Source organism: Canis aureus, chromosome 32, assembly GCF_053574225.1.
Source record: "Canis aureus isolate CA01 chromosome 32, VMU_Caureus_v.1.0, whole genome shotgun sequence".
NCBI classification, from domain to species: domain Eukaryota; kingdom Metazoa; phylum Chordata; class Mammalia; order Carnivora; family Canidae; genus Canis; species Canis aureus.
In genome coordinates this window covers 35501176-35524457 of record NC_135642.1, presented here as the reverse complement: position 1 = coordinate 35524457, position 23282 = coordinate 35501176, and the positions used below count along the sequence as shown (strand labels likewise).

Here is a 23282-nt window from a genome sequence, read left to right as displayed (position 1 = left end):
GGTGGTAGTTGCATAACAACATGAATGTATTTACTGCCAGAAATATATGCCTAAAAATGGTTAAAAATGATAAATTTTATGTTATGCACATTTTATAGTGTTTGAAAAACCAATTCCAATTTTAGAATTTATCACCTAATCTACAGTAGCTGGCCAGCCGATTCCATCAGCCCTCCTCACTCCTCCTCAGCTCTCCCTCCTTACACTTGTCACCATTAGCACCCCACAGCTGAAGAGACATAGTCCACAGCACTGTGTTTCCCTCTTTTCTGTCTTCTGGCTTACCTTTTTTTTTTTTTCTAATAAACTTTACTGAGGTGTAATTTATATACCATAACATAGAGAGACTTTAGCAGAAGGTTTGATGTTTGATAAATTCATGCATGCATCTACCACCACGATTAAGATACAACATTTCCACCACCCCCAAAGTACCCTTGCATGCTGCTGTTAATTTCTCCTCAGACCCTCAGGCAACCACTGATGTACTTTCTATCACTACGGATCTGTTGTTGCTTTCTCTATAATTTTATATAAATAGAAACAGTTTGTACCTTTTTAAGATTTTATTTGTTTATTTGAGAGCAAGACAAGGGAGAGAGCAAGAGTGGGGAGAGGGGCAGAGGGACAAGCAGACTCCTTGCTGTGAGCACAGAGCTCTATGTGGAGGCTCAATGCGAGGCTTGATCCCAGAGAATCAACCCTGAGATTCTCTGAGAATCATGAACTGAGCTGAAGTCAGATGCTTAACCAACTGAGCCACCCAGGCACCCCTAGTTTGTACTGTTTTGTATCATGATGTTCTCATCCAGTATAAATGTTTTTTGAGGTTCAGCATCAGTAGCCTTTTTCTTTTCGTTGATGAATAATATTCTATTATATGGATAAACCGTAATTTGCTTACCTCTTTGCCAGTTGAAGAACACTTTGGTTTTTTCTACTATGTATGCTTTAGATATCTGTATAGGAGTCTGTATGGACATATTTTTTCATTTATCTTGGGTAAATATCTAAGAGTGGTCATATGGTAAGTGTATAGGTACTTTTATTAAAAGAAATCAGTTTCTTTTATACTCAAACTCACATTCAGTCAGTCATGGCCTTGGGCCTATGTACTATCTAGTCCAGTAGGCAGATGGTGACACTGGTGGATAGGTAACTAAGTTCCCACTTGGGCTTACTGGGTGACTGCCTGTCAAAGCTTTAGATAACAAGTGTAAGCCAGGCCAAAACAAGAGTGGGACTTGCTCTAGCCATCAAACTAAATAAATAGTGAGAGACTTGGAGAGCCTGGCTGGTTCAGTCAGTAGAATATGCAACTCTTCATCTCAGGATCATGAGTTCAAGCCCCATGTGGGACATAAAGCTTACTTCAAAGCTAAACAACTAACTAGTCAAAGACTTGTTATAAAAATTAAAAATACTATTCAATGGTTTTTACACCAAAACAGAACACAAAAGAAGATACAACAATTTTTCGATTTCAGCTACAATTCACAATATAACTAGCAAGAAACTTCTCACCTCTGTGCATAATCTTGTGCTTCTCTCTCAGGTATGTCAGACCTTTTATTACCTAGAGGAAAGACAATGTCAAAAAATGAGAAACTTGAAGTGGTGGTGGTTAGTCAGCCTCTGTATTTTAAAATGATCTAGAAAATATTTCATCTAACATCACAAATTTGCCTTTTTCCCTTATTTTTAACTTGTATTATCAAGAAACCATCTTTTCACATGGCATATAGTTATTTTTAAGCAGCATTGATTATTGCAAGTTTAGACAACTTCAAAAACCCCTGTGCTTGAATTTGGGCTTTTTCCTAAAGCTGTGATATAAAAAGAGGCTTTCTCATGCCACAAATGGGAATTCCTTTGGACACCCTGTCCTATTTCTGCAGATGCAGATTTTAATATAGAGAAAGTCACTTTCCTAGTTCTGACAAGAGAGAAAGAAACAATATTATATCTAGAATCTAGACAGGGAAAATTCCAGTGAGAAAACCCTATTTTTCTTACAAACTTTCCCTTGATTGACTTACTATCTTCCTCCCTTGTCCATATCCTGCCAACTCATTAACTTCTCAATGAGAAGACTTGGAAGAAAAATTGTACAATATACTCACAGCGATGCTAACTTTTCCTAGAATTTGTTCAGGAATTCTTCCAGCTTTCTTCAGGACTTGATCCAAGGAACCCCCATCCTAAGAAAAATAATACCATCCCACTTAGTGACAGCATCTCAAACTATTCTTTCAAGTGTTAAACTTCAGCAGAGGAGTGAATCCCCCATGTGGCAAATCTCTCTGGAAGGGAACCCTTTGATTTGTTCCAGACCTCAAAAGATAGAAATGCAAAACACTGTGCAAGGGATCAAATAACCAAAAACTCAAATCGTACAGATAATCATTAAGTGAGCTATCAATTCAGGGATCAAAAGAAGCCTGTTGGGGCTTCTGGCTGGCTCAGCCGGTGGAATGTGACTCTTGGTCTCAGAGCTGTGTGTTTGAGCCTCACGTTGGGTGCAGAGATTACTTAAAATGTTAAAAGCAAAGGTTTGCACTGAACTGACAGAACAGTATATGGTTAGGACCAGAGGTTCTAGAGGCAAACTGTCTAAACTTGCATAGCACCAACTCTGCTGCTTACTATCAAGGGAACTGGGACCATGTTACTTACAACTTGTAAAATGGTGATATTTTAAGGCTACTATAATAATCATAGGCTATTATAAGTATTAAATAAGCTAATACATATAAAGCACTCAGAAGAACTCTAGCCCATACTAAGTGCTCGATAAATGTTAGCCATTTTATCACCAGCATATAAGTCACAACTTGTATTTGGTATTATTCGAAAAAAAAAAAAAATCATAGTTAGTAAAATCAAAAGAAAAATGTCACAGAAAGCAATAATTTGTTCCACAAATCCTACCAAGTGTCATGAACTGTGTTAGTTTCTATGGAGGACAGAGATATAAAAAAAGACCTAGTTTCCATCCTCAATAAATGTACAGGGGCACCTGGATGGCTCAATTGGATAAGCATCTGCCTTTGGCTCAGGTCATGATCCTGGGGTCCTGGGATTGGGCCTTGAGTTGGACTCCCTGCTCAAAAGAGAGTCTGTTTCTCCCTCTCCCTCTGCCCTCCCCAACCTGTGCTCTCACTCTCTTTCAAATAAATAAAATCCTTAAAAAAAAAAAAAAGTACAAACAAGTAGGGTAAATATATAATTCCTAATATAACAAAACAGAATAAATTCTTAATTGTTACACACGCAGAAGAGAGAAGTAATACTGACTTCACTTTAGAAAATGCTATTTGTTGGCTAAAATTAACAATTCAGGAAACAACAGATGTTGGTGAGGATGTGAAGAAAGGGGAACCCCCTTACACTGCTGGTGGGAATGTAAACTGGAGTAGCCACTCTGGAAAACCGTACAGAGGTTCCTCAAAAAGTTAAAAAAAAAAAATAGAGTTACCCTATGAACCCGTCAGTGTACTCTAAGGTATTTATCTAAAGGACACAAACAAAGTGATTGGAAGGGGCACCTACACCCAATGTTTATAGCAGTAATGTCCACAATAGCCAAAACATGGAAAGAGCCCAGATGTCCACTGACAGATGAATGGATAAAGAAGATGTGGTGTGTATGTTATATATACACAATGGAATATTACTTAGCCATCAAAAATAATGAAATCTTGCCATTTGCAATGATGTGGATAAAACTAGAGGGTATTATACTAAGTGAAATAAGTCAGAGAAAAACAAAAATATTATTTCATTCATGTGAAATTTAAGAAACATAGAAGGGAAGGAAAAATAAACATAGAAGGGAAGGAAAAATAAACCAAGACTGAAACAGGGAGACAAACCATGAGAGACTCTTAACTACAGGGAACAAACAGAGGGCTGCTGGAGGGGTTGGGGGTGTGAGTATGGGGTTCCTGAGTGATGGAGTGAGCACTGGGTGTGATATGCAATTGACGAATCTAAACTTTACCTCTGAAATTAGTAATATGCTATATGTTAATTAAATTGAATTTAAATTTTAAAAATTTTAAGGAAAAAAAAAAAAAAAGAGGGCAGCCTGGGTGGCTCAGCGGTTTAGCACTGCCTTCAGCCCAGGGCATGATCCTGGAGACCCAGGATCGAGTCCCACGTCAGGTTCCCTGCATGGAGTCTGCTTCTCCCTCTGCCTGTGTGTGTCTCTGCCTCTCTGGAATAAATAAATAAAATCTAGAAGAAGAAGAAGGAGGAGGAGAAGGAGACGGAGGAGGAGACGGAGGAGGAGACGGAGGAGGAGACGGAGGAGGAGACGGAGGAGAAGAAAATGGCATTTGAGGGGTACCTGGGTGGCTCAGTCTGTTAAGGGTCCAATTCCTGTTTTTGGCTCAGGTCACATGATCCCATAGGTCATAAGATCAAGCCCCACATTGCTCTCCACACTTACAAGATGTCTGCCTGAGATTCTCTTCCTTTGCCCCTCCCCCCCATCAATAAATAAAATCTTAAAAAAAAAAAAAAAAAAGATGGAATTTGAGTTACAGTCTTATTCAAAGAATGATTTCTGTACCTGGAATGGGGGAACCATGGGGTGGCGGGAGGGCAGGGGTAAAGAGTAAGAAAGAACAAGTATTTCAATTAGATCAAAAGCAGAAAAGCATCAAACTGTTTAGTCCTCCTGGGATGACGTGTGTTTTACTTCACCATGGGTGCATGAAGAAATGCAGAGATGGGTCAGGCCAAGAACCACCACCTGCGGCCCAGTCACAGTGCCCCACCAAAGAATCAAGACTTGCCTTTGTGATGGAGACAGAAGGCAAGGAATCCAGGCTGCCTGCTTTCAGTGAAAACCACAGCAGCTGAAGGAAAGGGCAGGGAGAGTGTGAAGGAGCTGATCAGCAGGAGGTGATACAGGCCAACCCTGGGCTGAGGCAGTAGAAAGGGAGAATGAGAGACATGACACACATGGGGTGTGAAGTCAGTCTCTCGGGCTCACATGCCAGGGCCTTCCCATTCATGGATTCTACACTGCAACCTAAGATCTTGGAGAAAAGCTTCACTCAGGGAACCCTGATGTAGTGAAGCAGGCCAGGTTCATACCCCTATGGCTTCAAGTGCTGCCAATTATCAGCCATAATTTAAAATCGCCCGCAGAAGTAGAGACAATTCCTGCAAACTCAGACTGATTTTTAGATTTACTGATTTTGAGAAAGAGAGAGAGCACGCAAACACTTGTGAGGGGGGCAAGTGGGACAAGAGGTAGAGGCAGAGGGAGATAGAGAAACCTAAGCAGACTCCCTGCTGAGTGCAGATCCTGACTCAGGGCTTCATCTCATGACCCTCAGATCACAACCTGGGCTGAAATCAAGAGTCGATGCTCAACCGACTATGCCACTCAAGTGCCCTGTTTCTTTGTTCAAAGATTTACTTATTTATTTTGAGAGAGAGAGAGAGAGAGAGAATCAGACTGCTTATCTCATCTATGCTGAGCACTTACCAATGTTATCCATCATTTATTAATCACCCCTATGAAAGGCATAACAATGTGTGAGAAACTAGGGATAGAAAAAACTATAAATACAGAAAAAAGGGCACCTGGATGGCTCAGTGGTTGAGCCTCTGCCTTTGGTCCTAAGATCAAGTCCCACATCGGGCTCCCTGCAGGGAGTCTGCCTCTCTGTGTCTCTCATGAATAAATAAATAAAATCTTAAAAAAACAAAAACAAAAACACTCTGCTCAGGGAGACAGAATATTCAGTGAGGCCAGGCACCTTAAATCCTCCTCTGAAACAAGGTAGGAAATAGCTGAATAAGGAGAACAGAGATCACTACAGGTACTCAGAGGAGGAGGAAGTGATTCCTGGACAAAGTGGCTAAGGGAAAAGCTGGCAGCAGGAGGGACATGGACACTGTCTGTCTGAGGTGGCAAGATGTGGCCAAGCAGAGAGACATCTCTGTAAGCCCCCTGCCTCCAAAACCACCCAGCCTCAATGACATAGGGAGCATAAGGTCACAGAACAAGGCACAGCATGATAAACAAAATGACAGAACATAGTCCCACTTTGGTAGACATAAAAATATGTTTGTGTTCACACACAAAACCAGAACATCCAAAATGTTACCAACAGTTATTTCTAGTCTAGGCTGTAAGATGAGAGGTTTCTGTTGCATGGTAGTTTCTTTGCGCTTTTCTATTGTTTGTAAGTTTTCCACATGATAAATATTTTTACCTTTTTAAATTATTGAACTCCTTTATGAGAGTGGGGAATTAAACCTACAAATCAATTAATAGTACTTACTAAGTGTCCAGTCTGTGAAAGGCACTCTAAGATATATAATACTGCTTTCTTTCTTTCTTTTTTTTTTTTTTTTAATTTTTATTTATTTATGATAGTCACAGAGAGAGAGAGAGGCAGAGACACAGGCAGAGGGAGAAGCAGGCCCCATGCACCGAGAGCCCGACGTGGGACTCGATCCCGGGTCTCCAGGATCGCGCCCTGGGCCAAAGGCAGGCGCCAAACCGCTGCGCCACCCAGGGATCCCTACTGCTTTCTTTCTAAAGGAGATGAGAAAATAAGATTCGCTCAGGATACAGATCCCTCAATAAATGTCTCCTAAAACAATGCTAAAAATAGATTATTCACTTAAAAATCCTATGCTTATTAAAAGGAGCACTTGAACCAATCACTTTCTGTCACAGTCAACTCTGGATCACAGATGCTGAGGGAAAACAAAGTAGTACAGGTTGTGTGTGAATTCTCAAATGTACACTAGTACCCCAGAACATAGTGTGTCTTCTAATCAGAATCCACAGTGCATGATGGAAGATTCTGAAATTCAATCTAAAATTTCCCATGTGCCAGAATTCCCACAGACATGAGAGTAGAATAATTCATCTAGAACCAAACAGAAATCCCCTATAGACCCATTTATTTTCCCAGAGTCCTTGGAGGAGCCCTACCCAAGCTGTGATCCAGGCTGAGGTTTGAGTCACTCCGTGAGCCTGGAGGCCTTCACAATGCTGCAGGACCCTGGTGGCCAAATCAGGGCATCAGAGTCCAGGTAGCCACACCCAAGTTAGCAGGCTTCCAGAAACATGATAGCACCTCTCAATTTCCTTTACCAATGGGAAGAGGGACTCCAGTGCAGAAAGTTTCCAAGCCATTTCTCTTTTGCTTCCAGTTGGATGTGGTTTCAGATCCTTTGTTTGATCTGCTTTGCCTAATTATCAGGGAGGACTATGCAGTTAAAACTAGGTAACAAAGCAACTCTGTGAAAATGAGGTTGAAATGTTAACCCCTTGGTTCTCAGGTTCCACAGCTTAGGACAGAATGCAGTCTGGCTCACTCTTTCCCTGGAGGTTGTGGTAAATATTCCTATTAAAAAAGGGAAGAAACCTTGGCTCTCTTTCCTTTCACCTCCTTCCAAGCTATAAGCAGAGTTACAGTGTGAACAATGGGATTATTAGCAAGATTTATGAAGCATGAACCACAGTCAGAATTACCCAGAGCTGCCTACAACTCACCTTACAACCTTTTAATTCTACTTCACTGTTGCCAAGGACTTGCCTTTCTTGACTAAAGCTGCTAAAATTGTGCTTATTTTTAGAAGCCAATTATTAAGTCAATGGTGCTTTTGTGAAGGTTTTCTATAAAAGAGACAAATACCTTATAAAAAAAGAGAGAGAGAGAGAGAGACAGAGAGAGCTCAAAAGCTTTTACTCCTGCATGAGAACCATCCACTCTGAATCCTCAGTTCTCTGGTTGCTCAGCTACCACCTGAGCAGGAATCTACTTCCCCCAAGGCAGGAGCATTCCTATTCTGATCAGGGGGCATCCGTTTACCCCTTGGGTCTCAAAAATTCAGACTGGGCAGAGCAAGCACAGCTTATCTCTAGCAAAAGTCAGCCCCTGGCTGAGTCCTTTAGAAGATGGGGCCCAATGGATGTCAGTGACACAAATTCCTTTAAAATGCATCTAAGAAATGATGTGAGCAAGGGATAAATGGGTGATACATGGTAAAGCACATATCGCAAAACAATAACTGCAGAATCTGGGTGGTAGGTTTATAGGGTATGTTACACAATCCCTTCACACCTTGCTGTGTGTTTGAAATTGTCTTAGTAAAGTATTGGGGGGAAATGTTAGTGACAAAGAACACACAGAGCTTGTGACATAGGCAAAACCAAAGAATCTATGAAGTTGGGATGTGGCTGAGGAACAAAGCTCTACATGACAACACTTCTGAAATGTGGAAGCTGAGACAAAACAGAAATTCCATAAAAGAGAAGTGGCCACCAGCAATCAGAGGGTTTTCTTGTCAGAGGAGGCCAGGACAGGAGCAATCCTGCAGGAAAGGCCTACTCAGAGACCAAGAAGGGGTGAGAGGGTCTAGGGCTACAGCAGAAAACTACTGTGGAGCGTAGCCACTTGGACTCTAGGCCACAACAGCTTCACTACAGGGTCCTGCCTCTGGTAGCTCTGAGCCTCCCACTAGTACTAACAGACTATTCCAGCTCTTCTCAGGGCCTGTGGATACCTAGGAACACAAGATCCTATTGCTGACTCCAAGGCCTAACTCTCTCCTACTGAGCCCCAGGCCTGACCACACCCTCTGCATCTTGGCCTCCTTCAGTCAGCCACTCAATATCTATCACCCAACAGGTACCAGACACTGTGCTTGGTCCTCAATAGGTTTTGACCCTCCCAGCTTCTGAAAGCCAGTTTTCTAGGCTCAGGATCCCCAGACTAACTCCAGAGGTTTCTTCTCCTTCAGAGACTAAAGTGGGAGGACCCTACCCTGCCCACAGAGCCAAATCCACAGGAGGAAAACTGACCTGCAGATACTAGAAATGGGCAGAGAGAATGGGAAACCAACCCTTGTCCTGTCCTGAGTCACCTCGTCCTCCTGAAGGGAAAGGTGGGGTGGGTAGGACAGAGCAAGAGGCACAAAGGTTATACATGGTTTCTATGAATCCAAAGGAAATAAAGGATTCCAGAATGAGCAAGCCTCACTTCAGGTCCATTTAAGACAAATAAAAAGACTGAACTCCACATGGCAAGAAGCAACACACGGCTAACAAAATAGCTTCCAGCAAGTTCTAAATAAACGAAAAGACCACTGACTATCAATGTTTGGGGCCTAACCCTAACCTCTGAAGCAAGCACCCTGGAGTTCAACCATGCACATCCTACAAATAGCATCCTGGTTCCTCTCACAAAGGGGAGAATGCTGAGCGACAAAGAACTTGGAGGTAATTCAGGAAGAGTCTCTGATGGATCAGAAGCCAGCAGGCAGGGGATGACACAGAGGTGATGCTCAAAAGCCCTTCTGACCAAACTGACACTCCTCATCTAAGAAGGCCCTAGGACACAGCCATCCAGCTGTGAACACCTCTGAGGAACAAAGAGGCCACTCTCAGTGTCTCCCCATCCCCCAGCAGCTAACGTGGAACCCTTCACATAACAAGCACTACAAATAAGTGTCTGTGAAGGTGAACCCATGCTAACTAATGTAAACCCTGACTGGTTAAAAGTGCCAAAAACCACAAAGACACAGGGTTTTAGCAGGGGGAGGGGCCCCTAGAGAAGATCTGGTCCAAACATATCTCTGCATGGATGTGAAAAGTCTAAGAGAGCATGACATTTAAAGAAAGCAGACCTGGTTAGAGACATTAGTTAGAACTGAGTTCTGATACTTACTGGTTCTGTAACTCAGACTTGTTACAAAGCCCAAGGCCCTGCTCCCTCCATCCACCACCTTGGGGAGGGTGGTCAACTTCTATACCATGGAAATGACTCACCAAGAGGTGGAAAATGGGAAAGCTAGTTACTATTATGTCTAGCCATGCCACCACCCACCTTCAATTATTTGCAACACCTAAGAGGAAAAAGACTATTCTGGCCTTTCCTGTCACTGGTTTATCATTACGTCCAGCCTCTTTCCCTTCTACTTTGCAAGGACCTCTACCACCAGTTACTCATCTTCATCCAAAACTCTGGGCTAGAGCTAAAAAACCAATCATCAATAGTACAAAGAGCCCAAGAAACCCAAAGCGTAAGAAGCAGCCCCCTCCCCCTGCACTGCACACCACCAAAGGGAGGTGAAGACCCAAGGGGAACATATCAGCACCCCGAGCCTGGGTGAGGACCAAACCAGAAATGTTCATGTGCTTCCCAGAGTCTGCTTCATTCCCATTTAAGCAAGAAGAACAAGAGCTTTCTCAATAACCTTCAGGAGCACAGAAGACATTTCAGATTCTACATTCCATTTGACACCACACAAGCCAGCAGATGCCTGCAACAGTGTGTAAGGCACTTCCTCACTTCCATGTTAACATGGAGAGAAGTTCAAAATCATGGGGCACCAGCAAGGGACAAACCTCCTGATGTGGGGGGTTGCGTGGGGTAGGTTCTCCCGGAGTTCATTAAGACCAGGCACCGAGGCTCTCTCCCTAGAGATCAGGGCAGGTCCAGGGTCAGAAAGGAAGTAGAGCTGAGGCAGGACACTCTACCCGGCCAAGAAGAAAGCCCAGCCACCGTAAGGGCACAAACTCAGTCATGTCAGCCCTTGTATCTGAGCTGTCAACTCTAGTGGAAACAAAGCAAGCACTACCATTCACAGAAGACAGGCCTGGAGTCAGTGCGCCGAGACTTACTCTGTTATTTTCATTAATCCTCTAGGATTAATCTACAATGAGGGAGGTCTAGTCATGGCCATCTTACAAACAAGGAAACAGAATCAGAAAGAGAAAGAGACTTGCCCCAGGTACTTATGAGAAAGAGACAATCTGTAAACAAATCATTATTGAGCACCTGCTGTGTGCCAGGGCTATTTTGGGCTTTGGAGACACAGTGGCAAACAAAACAGTGTCTACTTGGATTTTTGTGGAGAAGGGAGATATGAATAAACATCTCGGATTCAAAAGTCCCCTGCTGCCTAATGGGGACAGGAAAAAAAATACGATCACGAAGCCAGCCTCTCTGAAATTCTGCACCAAGGATGGAAACAGAGCCCCAGTCACTATCCAGTGGATTCAAGAAAGGACGTGCACTGTGGTCTGACAGTCTTCGTGTAAATCCTACCAATTCCACTTAGTAGCTGCATGACCTTGGGCAAGTCATTTCTCTGAGCCTCGGCCTTCTCATTTGTGAAATGCAGATTATCTACCCATCCAATGAGGTTGTTGAGAAAATGCAATAGAATATTAATCTGCATTGGGCAGAACATGATATGATATACACCCAAGAAATTAATCAGTGTTAGTACTGCAAGCATTATTATTGTTGTGGACGTGGTTACTATTACTGTCAGGTACTGGGAAGAGGAGGAAGGGGCTCCAGGCAGCTAGTGGTACAAAGACTGGTGGCTCACATCCACACAATTAGCCCATTAATGCCCCCTTACTTGCCCTCTCTGATGTGCATCAGGTGGCATTACATCTCTGCACACCCAAAGCAGAGACTATCCCTAAATCAGATTATACTCTGAGGACAGGGATGTCTCATCTCCATCATCTCCAGAACCGGGTACCTAGCATACAACAGTGCACATAATAAATGGATTTAAACTGTATTAACCAGATTTCACTCTTATCAAACCCTTGGGGTCAAGAAAGTTGAGAGATGGGCTCTCAGCACACCCTGCAGGGATCTATGGTTGCTGCCACCTCTCTTTGAAGAGAGGAGGGGACCAAGGAAAGAGGCCTATTATCTTTTGGTTATTCCAGGTTCTATAGACAGTCTTCCCAGAGGCCCAAGACAGTGATGTGGATCTGGAGCTGGGCTGGGGAGAGGACAGTGTGGGCAGCTGGTTGCTTCCCCAACCAAAGATGAGACCAGAGTCATCCAACTCCCAGGCCATTCCTGCAGAGGCTGACAGGTTGCCACATACCATGTGCTCCATGCAGATACTGATCTCGCCATCGCTGTAGAATGCACCATAGAAGCCCACGATGTACGGGGAGTTGCACTCATGTAGAACCTGTAGCTCCCTTATGATCTGGTTCCGGATTGCAGGTTTGATCTCCAGGTGAATTAGCTGGGGAAAGAGAGGTGGGAGGAAGAGAGGCTTTAAAAATATATGGATGGATGGAAAGAAGCTTTCTTAAATGCTTACGCTCTTAAAGGTAGGAAGAGAGAAAACAGGTAAGTTTTAACTACCAAGTTTTTGCCCAAAGCACTCAGTACCAACTAACCAAGGCAAGTATGGGTTCTGAAGGAGCTGTAACGAGGGGAGAGTGGCTATGCCTCTGCTCCTAGGAGCCAAGACTGGGGGTGGGGGGGGGCCTCACACCTCCTGAGAACAAAGCTGAATGGAGAGTTTCCTCCAAAAGGAGCAGTGAAGCTGAGAGAGGAGGGAAAAGTAGCCTTGAGAACCTGGCTGATACCTGAGGGCTATGGGAGTAGAAGGGTATGAGGAACTGAGTATGTGACCTAGGCTGCCCAGATTTCCCCTTGACCTCTGGAGCCCGAGGTGGTTAAGAGTCAGCCAGGGCCTCAGGTGCCACCTTATGTCCCCCTCATGTTGTCCCTGGTTTCATCCAGAGAGACAGGCGGCAGACACATCAGGCATATGAAATGGTTACTGAATAATAGAAAGCTGCTAGAAAGGGTCACAGACAAGGAGTGCCAGAGAACCTGGAAGCCATGGTTATTGGTGTGGGCTGAAGCTGCTAGTGAGAGCCAGACAGGAGGCGAGCCATAAGGACGGGCACTATTCAAGAGGATGGAAGGAGTGGCCCAAGCAAACATGTGCAGTCAGGATTAAACATGGTATGCTGGAAAACATGGAAGAGCCCAGCCTTGCCAGAGCAGGGGCCGTTTTCAGAAAGAGGAGGACCATGGCTCCACAGGAAGTCCAGCTCCAACACTGCTGACCACAGCGGGGGGCTGAGATGTTACACTGCAGGGAGCTGCAGAGGAAGCATCCACAGGGTTGGACCTCGGGCAAACAACCTGATAAGTCGGTGCATTGCTGGAGCTAGCTAAATAAAAGCAGCTTCTCCTGCACGGGATAATGGCAAATAGGCACCCCTGCATTCTTTCTAGAGCACGCACAAAGCTAAGGAAGGTCACTTGCCGTTATTTTCCAGTCTGGGGGTGGGGATAAATACACTAACACATCATCAGTATGTTTATCCTATAATCTGATAGATAACAGGAGCTCAAAATTCCAATAGCACAAAAAGGTACTGAATGAAAAGTCAGTCTTCCTTCCACTGGCCCCAGATCTTCCAAGAGATAATCCAATTACCTATTCACCAAGTCAAATCCCATTCAGCCCTTTTTTTTTTTCTTTTTTCTTTTTTTTTTCTTTTTTTTTTTGAGTGGCCTCACCTTTCTGGCCATGACTAGGCCGGACGGCTTGTGGGAGACCTTGAACACCACGCCACCGTTGCCAGCACCCAGCTCACTGATCTTCTCGAAGTCGTCATCCTTCAGTTCCCCGACCTTCTGCTTCTGGGTGAGAAAGGCCTCAAGGCGCTTCCGCTGCTGCTCATCAAGCTCCAGCTCCTCCAGCTTCTTCTGCAAGGCCTCCAGGTTGGTCCTGTCCCAAAGGGGGGAGCACGAGTCAGAACTGGCATCAGAGAGGTCCCCCCTAGAGGAGCACTTGTATGGTGGAGAGTTCCAGCTCCCAGGCCGGATAGGAGAATGGATGCAGGGGTTCTGGGGGACAGTTCCATGTGCAGTGGGCCTGCCTCTGCTCCCTTCAATACACCACCAGACACCCCTCCCCTCTGACACCCTTCTCTCGAAGCCTCGGTTTCCTTATTTGTCAAATGAGGAAATTAGGTCTCTTCACTATTCTGAAAGTCTACAGAAGGAACCAAAGAATCTGCTAAAATCCAGAACAAGCCACTTTCATTTGCCTTAAAATCCCAGTTCCCAAAGCCCCACTGGTATTGGATTTATTAAGTTAACATCATACACAAAATCAAATCTATGCCCTAAAACCACTAACTGAAATCAAGCCAAACCATCAAAACAGGCTCTAAGCTGAATGGCAACAGCAGACACTCTCCTCTGACCTGTAAACAGGTCAGGGGATAGGTTCATCAAAATAAAGCAAGGAATCCTAAAATATATATACCTAAAATTTTTACTTTTGTATCACATATATAAATGTGCATTCATCCACCTTCTAATGTAGGTAGGGGAAGACCTCACTTTGAGTAAAGATCCATTGGTAAGAGCCCCACATCATCTTCCTTACGTGAACCAGAACATGATCTGTTGTCCATCATTTCCAATGTCCAATTCATTAAAGTGGAGTCAAAAGAATAATATCAAAATAAAACTGTAAGAGTTTTAGGTTTTCCCCCAATCTTAACGCCCATCTAATTTGACAGTAATGTTTTAGTGAGCTGGACTTATTGAATCTTTCCATGGCTTCTAATTAGTGTTCAAAGTGTGTGTGTGTGTGGGGGGGGGGGGTGACCCACTGCATTTGCAGGCTTATTTTACCAGTTTACCTGATATTTAAGGACATGACTTAATTACAATACCAGTCACATCTGTACAAATGACTTTGGGAACAAACTAGTTCTTGGTAAGCACATAATTCAGCCAGTGGGTGCTGAGGCGAGTGGGCAGGGCAGAGAGCAGCCTGCAAGCTGTGCATTTAGCACGCTTGTGGGCAGCACTGAGGTTTTACAAAGAACGCATAACAGAAAAGCATTCGTTATTCCTGGGAGTTCGTTAAGGGGACAATGGTAAAGAGAGCTTCCACTGTGTTTCATGTGATTTTAGTCCTAGTCTAAACAAACAACATGGGTGACAAGACAGGGCATCATTACACATCAGAAGGCTGGTGCCCACCCCTTAACATACACCCCATTACTGAGCTTGAAGTAAGCATCACCTTCCACTTTTCATTTACCCTCTATTCCAACTCTCAAGAAGGCAAGGAGATCCAGACCTACTGCCTCCCCAGTCTATGGAAAGACCCAACATACCTTACAAATAACAGTACAGGGGCCACAGAGGACACCAGGCTATTTTTACCAAGTGACCTCACTGGGTAGCTCTCAGGGAAGGAAGGTTGGTGCTATGGACCGAATATGTCTCCCTAAAATTCATATGTTGAAGCCCTGACCCCAAATGTAACTATGTTCAGAGACAGAACTTTGAGGAGGTAATTAAGGTTAACTAAGGTCATATGAGTCCTAATCAGATAGGACTGAAGGCCATAAGAAGAAAGGTGGCCTCCGCTGCCTCTGGACACACACCAAAGGCAACCATGTGAGGACACCAAAAGAAGGTAGCTGTCTGCAGACCAGGAAGAGAGGCCTCACCAGAACCCAACCATGACAGCACTGTCATCTTGGTCTTCAAGTCTCAGGACCACGGGAAAATAAATTTCTGTTGTTTAAGCCAACCAGTCTATGACATTTCATTATGCAGCCCAGACTAAGACAGCTGGTAATATTCTCATTCTGCTGAAAGGCTCAACTAAGTCTCACAGCTGCCCCAGTCTCTCAGAGGTAGGGACCCAGAATGAGCATGGCTGGGAGGCCACAACACACACCCTTCAGGTTTCCTGACTCTCAGGTCACTCCACAAAGAACTCATCAATGACAAAGTTTGGAGACACCTGTCAAATGCAGACTCCACAGCTAAAACTTCAATGAAGTTACAGCTGCCCTGTAGGCCTCAGCCGTCCAACTAGAAACACACCCCCCAAAGGCTTGGGTCAAACCTGCACTCACACTGAGCAGGTATGAGGGAGAGGGGAGGACTGAATGGAAGGAAATCACTCTCCTCACAACACTGTGTACTGTTTCGTACTTGCTGTTTTTTTTTTTTTTAAAGGGATTTTATCTATTTATTCATGAGAGACACACACAGAGAGAGGCAGAGACACAGGCAGAGGGAGAAGTAGGCTGCATGCAGGGAGCCCGACGTGGGACTCATCCCGGGTCTCCAGGAACACACCCTGGGCCGAAGGCAGGCACTGAACTGCTGAGCCACCTGGGCTGCGCTGTTTCATACTTGCTAATGCATTTAATCCACAGCAGAGAGCAAACTCAAGCACAAACAGGTGAAGTGACTTGTCCAAGGTCACAGAGCTAGTAAGCAACAGAGCAAAGACTGAAACCATGGCAGAGAGAATCTCTAATCTCTACTATCTCTTCAAAAAGTTCAATACTTTCAAGAGAATCAACTTGCAGACATGCATAAGATCCCAGTGTGGGGCATTTTCCATACCAGGGCTCCATCATACACACAGATGGTGTACCTACATAGAGCCCTCTGTGCCAGATGCAATCCTGCCTGCCCTGCACATCAAGCTGAACACTGCCTTGCAAGTAATGCTGGCCACAAGAAACCTCATCCATCTAGCAAAGAAAAAGAGGAAATTCTAACTCTGCTGATTTTCCTTGACTCTCTGTAAGATAAGTAATTCTCCTACCTTCAGAAAGAAAAACTAAATCTAGGCTTCCTCCCTCCTCGACCTTCTATGCTCACCAGTCTCACCGCACACAGCACCGGCTAAGGGACTTGACTTGCTTCTGGTGTATGCTTTCAGAAGGCTGTGCCACAGGACACAGCAAAGACTGTAAGCTATGGTGGCATGACTTCCCTGATGACTCCAGGTGGAACAGCACTGCCATGCTAACAAGTCATTTGTCATCGGGAATCCCAGTTTCTTACCTTAAATAGTCAACAACTAGCTGGGCGGCCACAGACTGACTACTCATTAACTTTGACACATCTGTGTTTTCTCTTCTGTCAAAGAGAGTCACAAGTCCGTGCTTCCTCTACCAGGGGAGGACCAAAACAGAAAACTAATAGGAAGGAACAACGGAATTTGGATACACTTCCACACTAGTGTTAGGGCAAGTGTGGGTGAGGAGCTGCCAAGGCAGCAACAGTGGCATCCAGAAGCTACTGTCTTTCCTTCAACAATTCCTAAAACCCTTGAAAAGTTTCTTAAGAATTACTTCAGTGAATGAAAGACAAAGGATTTTATCTGAAGGTGAAAGGAAAATCCCAGCATCTAAATGGCTTTCAGTACTCATTAAAAAGAAATCAATCGGGAATCCCTAGATGGCTCAGCAGTTTAGCTCTTGCCTTCCGCCCAGGGCGTGATCCTGGAGACCCGGGATTGAGTCCCATGTCAGGCTCCCTGTGTGGAGCCTGCTTCTCTCTCTCTGCCTCTCTCTCTGTATCTCTCATGAATAAATAAATAAAATCCTTAAAATAAATAACAAAATAAAAATAAATCAATCAATAAACATAGCAGTGTTTAGTACTGCTTCCTCTGGGACAGGGAGTCAGTCAAGTTCAACAAGGCTCATTCGTGGGATGCCTGGGTGGCTCAGCGGTTGAGCATCTGCCTTTGGCTTAGGGCTTGAGCCTAGATTCCCAGGATTGAGTCCCGCATTGGCTCTTTGCAGGGAGCCTACTTCTCCCTCTGCTTCTCTCTCTGTGTCTCTCATGAATAAATAAATAAAATCTTAAAAAAAAAAAACAAGGCTCATTCCTGCCCCACCCCATGCTGAAATGCTTCCAACAAAGGAAAGAGGAAGAGAGGGGCCTGTCTTCCTTCAACCACACCACAAGTCTCCAAATTTCAGAGAACCAGAATCTGTGTCCTGCCCAGTCTTTGGCTTTAACTGAAATCAGCAAAATCAGGACTATGGATCGAGAAAGGACACCAGAGCCCAGAACAATAAATATCTGACATACACACACAGCCCTCTCCAGGGACCAGCTATAAAGTCTGACTCCCATCACCCTCATGCACCACAGCAGAAAGAAAATAACCCATGGCAACATGAATTCTGCACCGTGGCTGTCTTACAGTAAACACAAGTTCATCGAGATACAAGATTATAGGTTTGAAACAGGAATGTAGAGAAGAGCAAGGAATGTGGAGAAAAACAAGGGTTGTCATTTGTATTCTGAACACACCAAGAAGGCACAATGTAGTGGGTGGAGAAAGGATGATCCTATGGGCAAGAACATCTCCTTCCCTCTCCTTCATCCCACCCATCCACTAAGCCTAACTGCAGTACGACAGCTGGAATCTTGCATTTGTGGCTCGGTGGTTTAAGTCAGGAAGCAGTATAAAACGTGGCATGGGAGGGACCTTAAAAACCACCTGATCCAATTCACTTTACAGGTAAGGTCACAGAAGTCCAGAGAGTACAAAGTCACAAAGCTCACTGGCAGCAGGTTTCCTAAATCCTAGAACAGAGCGCTCTTCAAGGCCGTACACTGCCATCTCCAGCCCTGATGGACCCTGAAATGGGAAGCTGACCTAAAGGAATGATTTAAGGAGAAGGGAGGTGACGTCTAGACAAAGGAATGGAGTCTTCAAACAGCCACACACCAAACAGAAATGGGACACAGTAATGTAAACACCAGCCAGGGGTCTGTCACCAACCTAAGCCTTCCTGCCAGGAAGGAACAAAGAGGGAAGAGTACAGGATGACATTCAGTAACTGTGCTGGAGGAAAGAAAAGGTTCCAGTGCAGGCAGGCGGGTATCCTCAGAGAGTATAGGGAGTTGGGAAGTTCTCTCTCCCCTGTGGCATTTGGCAGTTGGAAGGCTACTGGGGCAGAGAAGGAAGAGGGAAGGTAAAGGACCCAAACTAAGGGCAAATAAGAGCATGGGACTTATTGCAATCCCTCAATCCTCACCCCATACCAGTCCCATCTGTCAGATCCTAGGCAAGCTCCCACCCTCTCTGGTATTCAGTTTCCACACCCATTTTTACCAAAAGAAAAAAGTACATGGGGAGGAGGAGAGAAGGGAGGGGAGAGTTGTCTAAGTGTCTCTGAGACCCAAGCCTGTCAATGTGACAACCAGCTGAGGAAGTACAGAGTAAGACAGAATGTGTGCTTGGGTTGAAAAGCTGAAGATCTTCAAAAGAAGGAAAATATGAGAAGAGGGAAGATTGGCTTTACGATTCTCTACAGAGTCAAACCATGGACAGGGCACAGAGTGTGGGGGTAACAAAGAGTATAAGAGAGGGCGGCACCTGGATGGCTCAGTTAAATGTCTGCCTTCTACTCAGGTCATGATCTTGGGGTCCTGGGATCGAGCCCTGCGTCGAGCTTACTGGTGTCTCCTTCTCCCTCTCCCTCTATCCCTCCCCTGCTCATGCATATGTGCGCTGTGTCTCCCTCTCTCTCAAATAAAATCTTTTAAAAAAATAAAAACAAAACAAAACAACAAAGAGGAGAGGAAAGAATGGGCCTGAAAGAGGAAGACAGAGCTAACCAATTCCAGACTCCATCCTAAGTTAGCCCATCGGTGTAAGGGAGTGCAGTTTAGGCCAGCCCCAAACAACAAAGTGGAGAAGGGGCTCTATACCTTTACCCCTCAGCCCCACAGGCCACTCTGGGAAGGGCTGCTCAACTAACTAGGCAATAAAATTCTAGGATTATATAAGAAGCCAGATGGAACAACAAAGTATATGTTCTTCTGCATCTATGTCAAATTCAAAAAAAGGTAAAACTAATCTTTGCAGTTATAAGGTAGAAAAGTGAACACGTTTTAGGGTGGGGGCAGTAACTAGAAGGGACATGTGATGGTTAATTTTATGTGTCAGCTTGGCAGGGCCACAATGCTAAGTTATTTGGTCAAACTTTATTTAAAATGTTTCCATGGAAGTGAGGTTTGTGGAAGGGGTGTGATAAGAATAACATTCAAATTGGTGAATTTGAGTAAAGGAGATTACTCCCCATAATGGGAGTGGGACTCATCCAGTCAGTATAAGGCCTTAATAGCACAAAGACTGACCTCCCCAAAGAAGGAAGCCTGCCTTCGGATTTCAACTGCAAATCTTGCATAGGTCTCCAGCAAGCTGGGCTACCCTTAAGACTGTGGATTTCCCAGGCTTCCATAACCACATAGGCCAATTACTTAAAAAGTTCTAGTAGGGTGTCTTCTCTCTCTCCTCTCTCTCTATCTCTTCCTCTCTATATATACCTATAACTTGGAATGCTGTGATCTGATTTCTTTTTATTCCTTTTCTCCTGTCTCAGTTTGGATACCACCCACCACCCCCCAGTTTAGATAATTTCTATTAACCTATCTTCAGGGTAACTGATTCTTTCCTCAGTTCCCTACAGTCTGCTGACAGACTTGTTGACCTCTGAGATCATGTTTTCAAAATTTTCTAGCACTTTCACTTGAATCTATTTTTAGTTTCTATCTCTTCTGAAATTCATCTGTTCATGCATGTTGTCCATAATCATAGGTTATTTTAAAGCCTCTGTCCATTAATTCCATCATCTGAGTCGTCTCTGAGTCTAGTTCTATTGATGGCCTTATCTCTTGTAGGTTGTTTCTTCTCTCGATGTTGTGCTTTTTGTACACTAACTGGTGCACACTGTAATAGAAGAATAAAGACGGAGGTACATTATCTTCATGCTTAGAGATAGGCACATTATGCTGTCATGCTGTTAGTATTAGTTGGGAGTTGAGCTAGGTTTGGGTTTTCTGGTGAACCCTGATAATTTCCATGTACCTCAGGCTGCAAATTTCTCCAGCAATGGGTTTTATCTTATGCAAAGAGTGGAGCCAGAGCTGCAGAGATATTTTTTTTCTCAGTGTTCCTACTTCTCCTTCAGGTTTGAAGTGTCCCATGTGGCCTGGCCACAGAGTGGGATCCTTCTCCATGCCTTTGCCCCTGCTCTGGGGGTTGATGGCAATTACTTTTACATAACGCTCTCACATCATCTCAATGACCACCTTTTATTTCTCATCACAACACTGGCCTAAAGTGCCCTTAGCTGTCTGTATTCTTCTCACTGCTTCATGAAGGGCCTTCTGGTGCCCAAATGCATGCATGCTCACAGAAGGCCTGGGAAGATAAAACAGTCAATATAGTCTCAAAGGAAAAAGCAGTGAGGGAGGGAGAAGGGTCAGTGGGGCATATGTGTCAACAAGAAGTAACAACCAGGACCTGAAAGCATGGGAAGCAAGCCACAGTGCCCATGGTAGCGATAGGGAAGTTCTCTCCTATCCTGGTCCAGCCTCAGTCTTAAACAGGCCCTGTGAACATGGACTTCCTTCCTTTCCATGGCAACCAAAACAAATGTGTATCTGTGGCAGTTCTGGAGCAGGAGAAAGTTTCCTACTCCTCCTCCAGCAATAGACCTCTGCTTTGTGTTGGTGTTGAACCCAGCTTTGGGTTTAGACTCTCAAGCGGCTGTGGGAAGACATGCTTCAGTACAGCCATTCCCTTGCCTGGTATCATGATGTGCTTCACTGAATTTAGCTCAAGTATTTTTTCCCTTTCCTTGATGCTGTTTGCTAATGTAAATTCCATCTTGGCCGCCCACTCTCTTCTGCTTGCTGATAGACATAGGTGAGCAAAGTCTCACAGTCATTCTTGAAAGCATTCCCCAGACCCACTTCCAGGGCCAGTGACATATGCAGGAAATCTGCTGCTTCTGGGTCAGCACAGAGCTGGTCTTTCACAATGGGACATAAAACTAGAAAGAAAAAAAAAAAATCCACGTGGCTGCCATATACTCCTTGCTTAAGAAGCGTGAAGGCTTTGGAAGTCAGAAGACTTGTCCCGTTACTTCCCCTTGATTATCCTCATAGGTAAAATAGGAAAGCTAAACTAGGTGGTCTTTAAAGTCCTTTGCAATGCTAAAATTCTCTAATCCTACTACCGGATTCATCCTGCAGTTTTCTAAGGACAGAACTTTGCAGCTAAGTCCCATGGCCACACATCTCTGTGAACACAATGCCCGGCTTCGTCTGCTGTACATGTTTGAGGCCCTGGTCATTCATTACTTCTTATCCACACGTACACCCCACTGACTGTTTTCTCACCCTCACTGCCTTTTCCTTTGATTGTTTTTTGTTTTTGTTTTTGGTGGGAAGCAAAGCAATGTCTATTGAGCAATAGTGAAGTGATACTACAAAGCTCCCAAGGAGGGAGGGGACCTGAGAGGGTTGCCCTGCCTTTTCCTTTGAGGCTACATAGCCTTCTGTGAGCATGCATGCATTTGGGCACCAGAAGGCCCTTCGTGAAGCAGTGAGAGGAATACAGACAGCCAAGGGCACTTTAAACCAATGATGTGATGAGAAATAAAAGGCTGTTGTGGATGGGGTGCCCAGCTGGCTCAATCGGTAGAGCATGCTACTCTTGATCTTGGGGTCATGAGCTTAAGCCCCACAATGGGTGAAGAGCTTACTTAAAAAAAATAAAAATGAAAAATAGTTGTTGTAGAGATGTAAAAAATGTAGAAATCCTCTAAAGTGTTAAACAAGTATTTAACAGTACTAGTAAGGGTAATATTGGTTAGTAATTGTTGGTTAGTAGGGGTAACAATTTGGTAGTACTCCCTACTGACTTACTGAGTATTGTGTGCATCAGGCATTCTGCAAAAGGTAGGTGTCCCTTTAACAACACCATGATGTGATCACCAGTCAGCCCCATTCTACTGATGAAATTCCTGCATCTTCATGTTTTCATGTAATAATCTCACAAAAATGTACAATGTAGTTAAATACTGCTTGGGGTACTGGAGTGGCTCAATCGGTTGAGCATCCAACTCTAACTCTTGACTTCATGGTCCTGATTCGAGCCCAGCATGGAGCCTACTTAAAAAAAAAAAAAAAAAAAAAAAAAAACTACTCTCATTGCCTTTCATTGGTTTCACCACCACATCCAAAAAGACTGTGGGGCAAAGACTGTCTTGCAGTTTCCCCTATTTTCTCAAGAGGCCTGAGACACGGACAGCTTTGTAGTTCAGAAGATGCTGGCATAATCAGTCTAAGTTTTACAGGCATAGGAGACCTGATTTGGTCTACAACGATACCTAAAATTTAGACAGCAAAAAGGAAAAAGGGCATTGTAGCATGGTCTCCCCTGTAGAAAATGGGGATTAAGGCTGTGATAAACAAAACGTGTCAGAAGAATATAACTTACAAGAAAAAAGAAAACAAGAGTCAAGACAAGTGTTTCTCTTTAATTTCACTTTAAATCAAGTAGCTTCCAGGCAAATCAACAAATGTTTTTCAAAGTCAAGAAAACAGGTTTAATTTTAAGAAGATAAACAGGGGCACCTGGCAGGTTCAGTCAGTAGAGTGTGCAACTCTTGATCTCACAGTCATGAGTTCAAGCCCCACATTGGGTGTGGAGCCTAATTTAAAAAAAAAAAAGGGATCCCTGGGTGGCGCAGTGGTTTGGCGCCTGCCTTTGGCCCAGGGCGCGATCCTGGAGACCCGGGATCGAATCCCACGTAGGGCTCCCGGTGCATGGAGCCTGCTTCTCCCTCTGCCTGTGTCTCTGTCTCTCTC

The 23282-nt window shown here is 44.3% G+C and overlaps 1 protein-coding gene across 2 annotated transcripts in view; it reads right to left on the bottom strand.

The window, feature by feature from the left end:
* The window catches only part of MAP2K1 (mitogen-activated protein kinase kinase 1), a 76918-nt gene that overhangs the window by 26609 nt on the left and 27027 nt on the right, over positions 1 to 23282 (bottom strand). For both annotated transcript variants that reach the window (XM_077881565.1, XM_077881566.1), the window contains exons 2-5: positions 13344 to 13554; positions 11899 to 12045; positions 2124 to 2201; positions 1525 to 1576 (exon numbers count right to left, since the gene is read on the bottom strand). In XM_077881565.1, coding sequence (XP_077737691.1) covers positions 1525 to 1576; positions 2124 to 2201; positions 11899 to 12045; positions 13344 to 13554 — 488 coding nt within the window. The remainder of the gene's footprint in view (positions 1 to 1524; positions 1577 to 2123; positions 2202 to 11898; positions 12046 to 13343; positions 13555 to 23282) is intronic.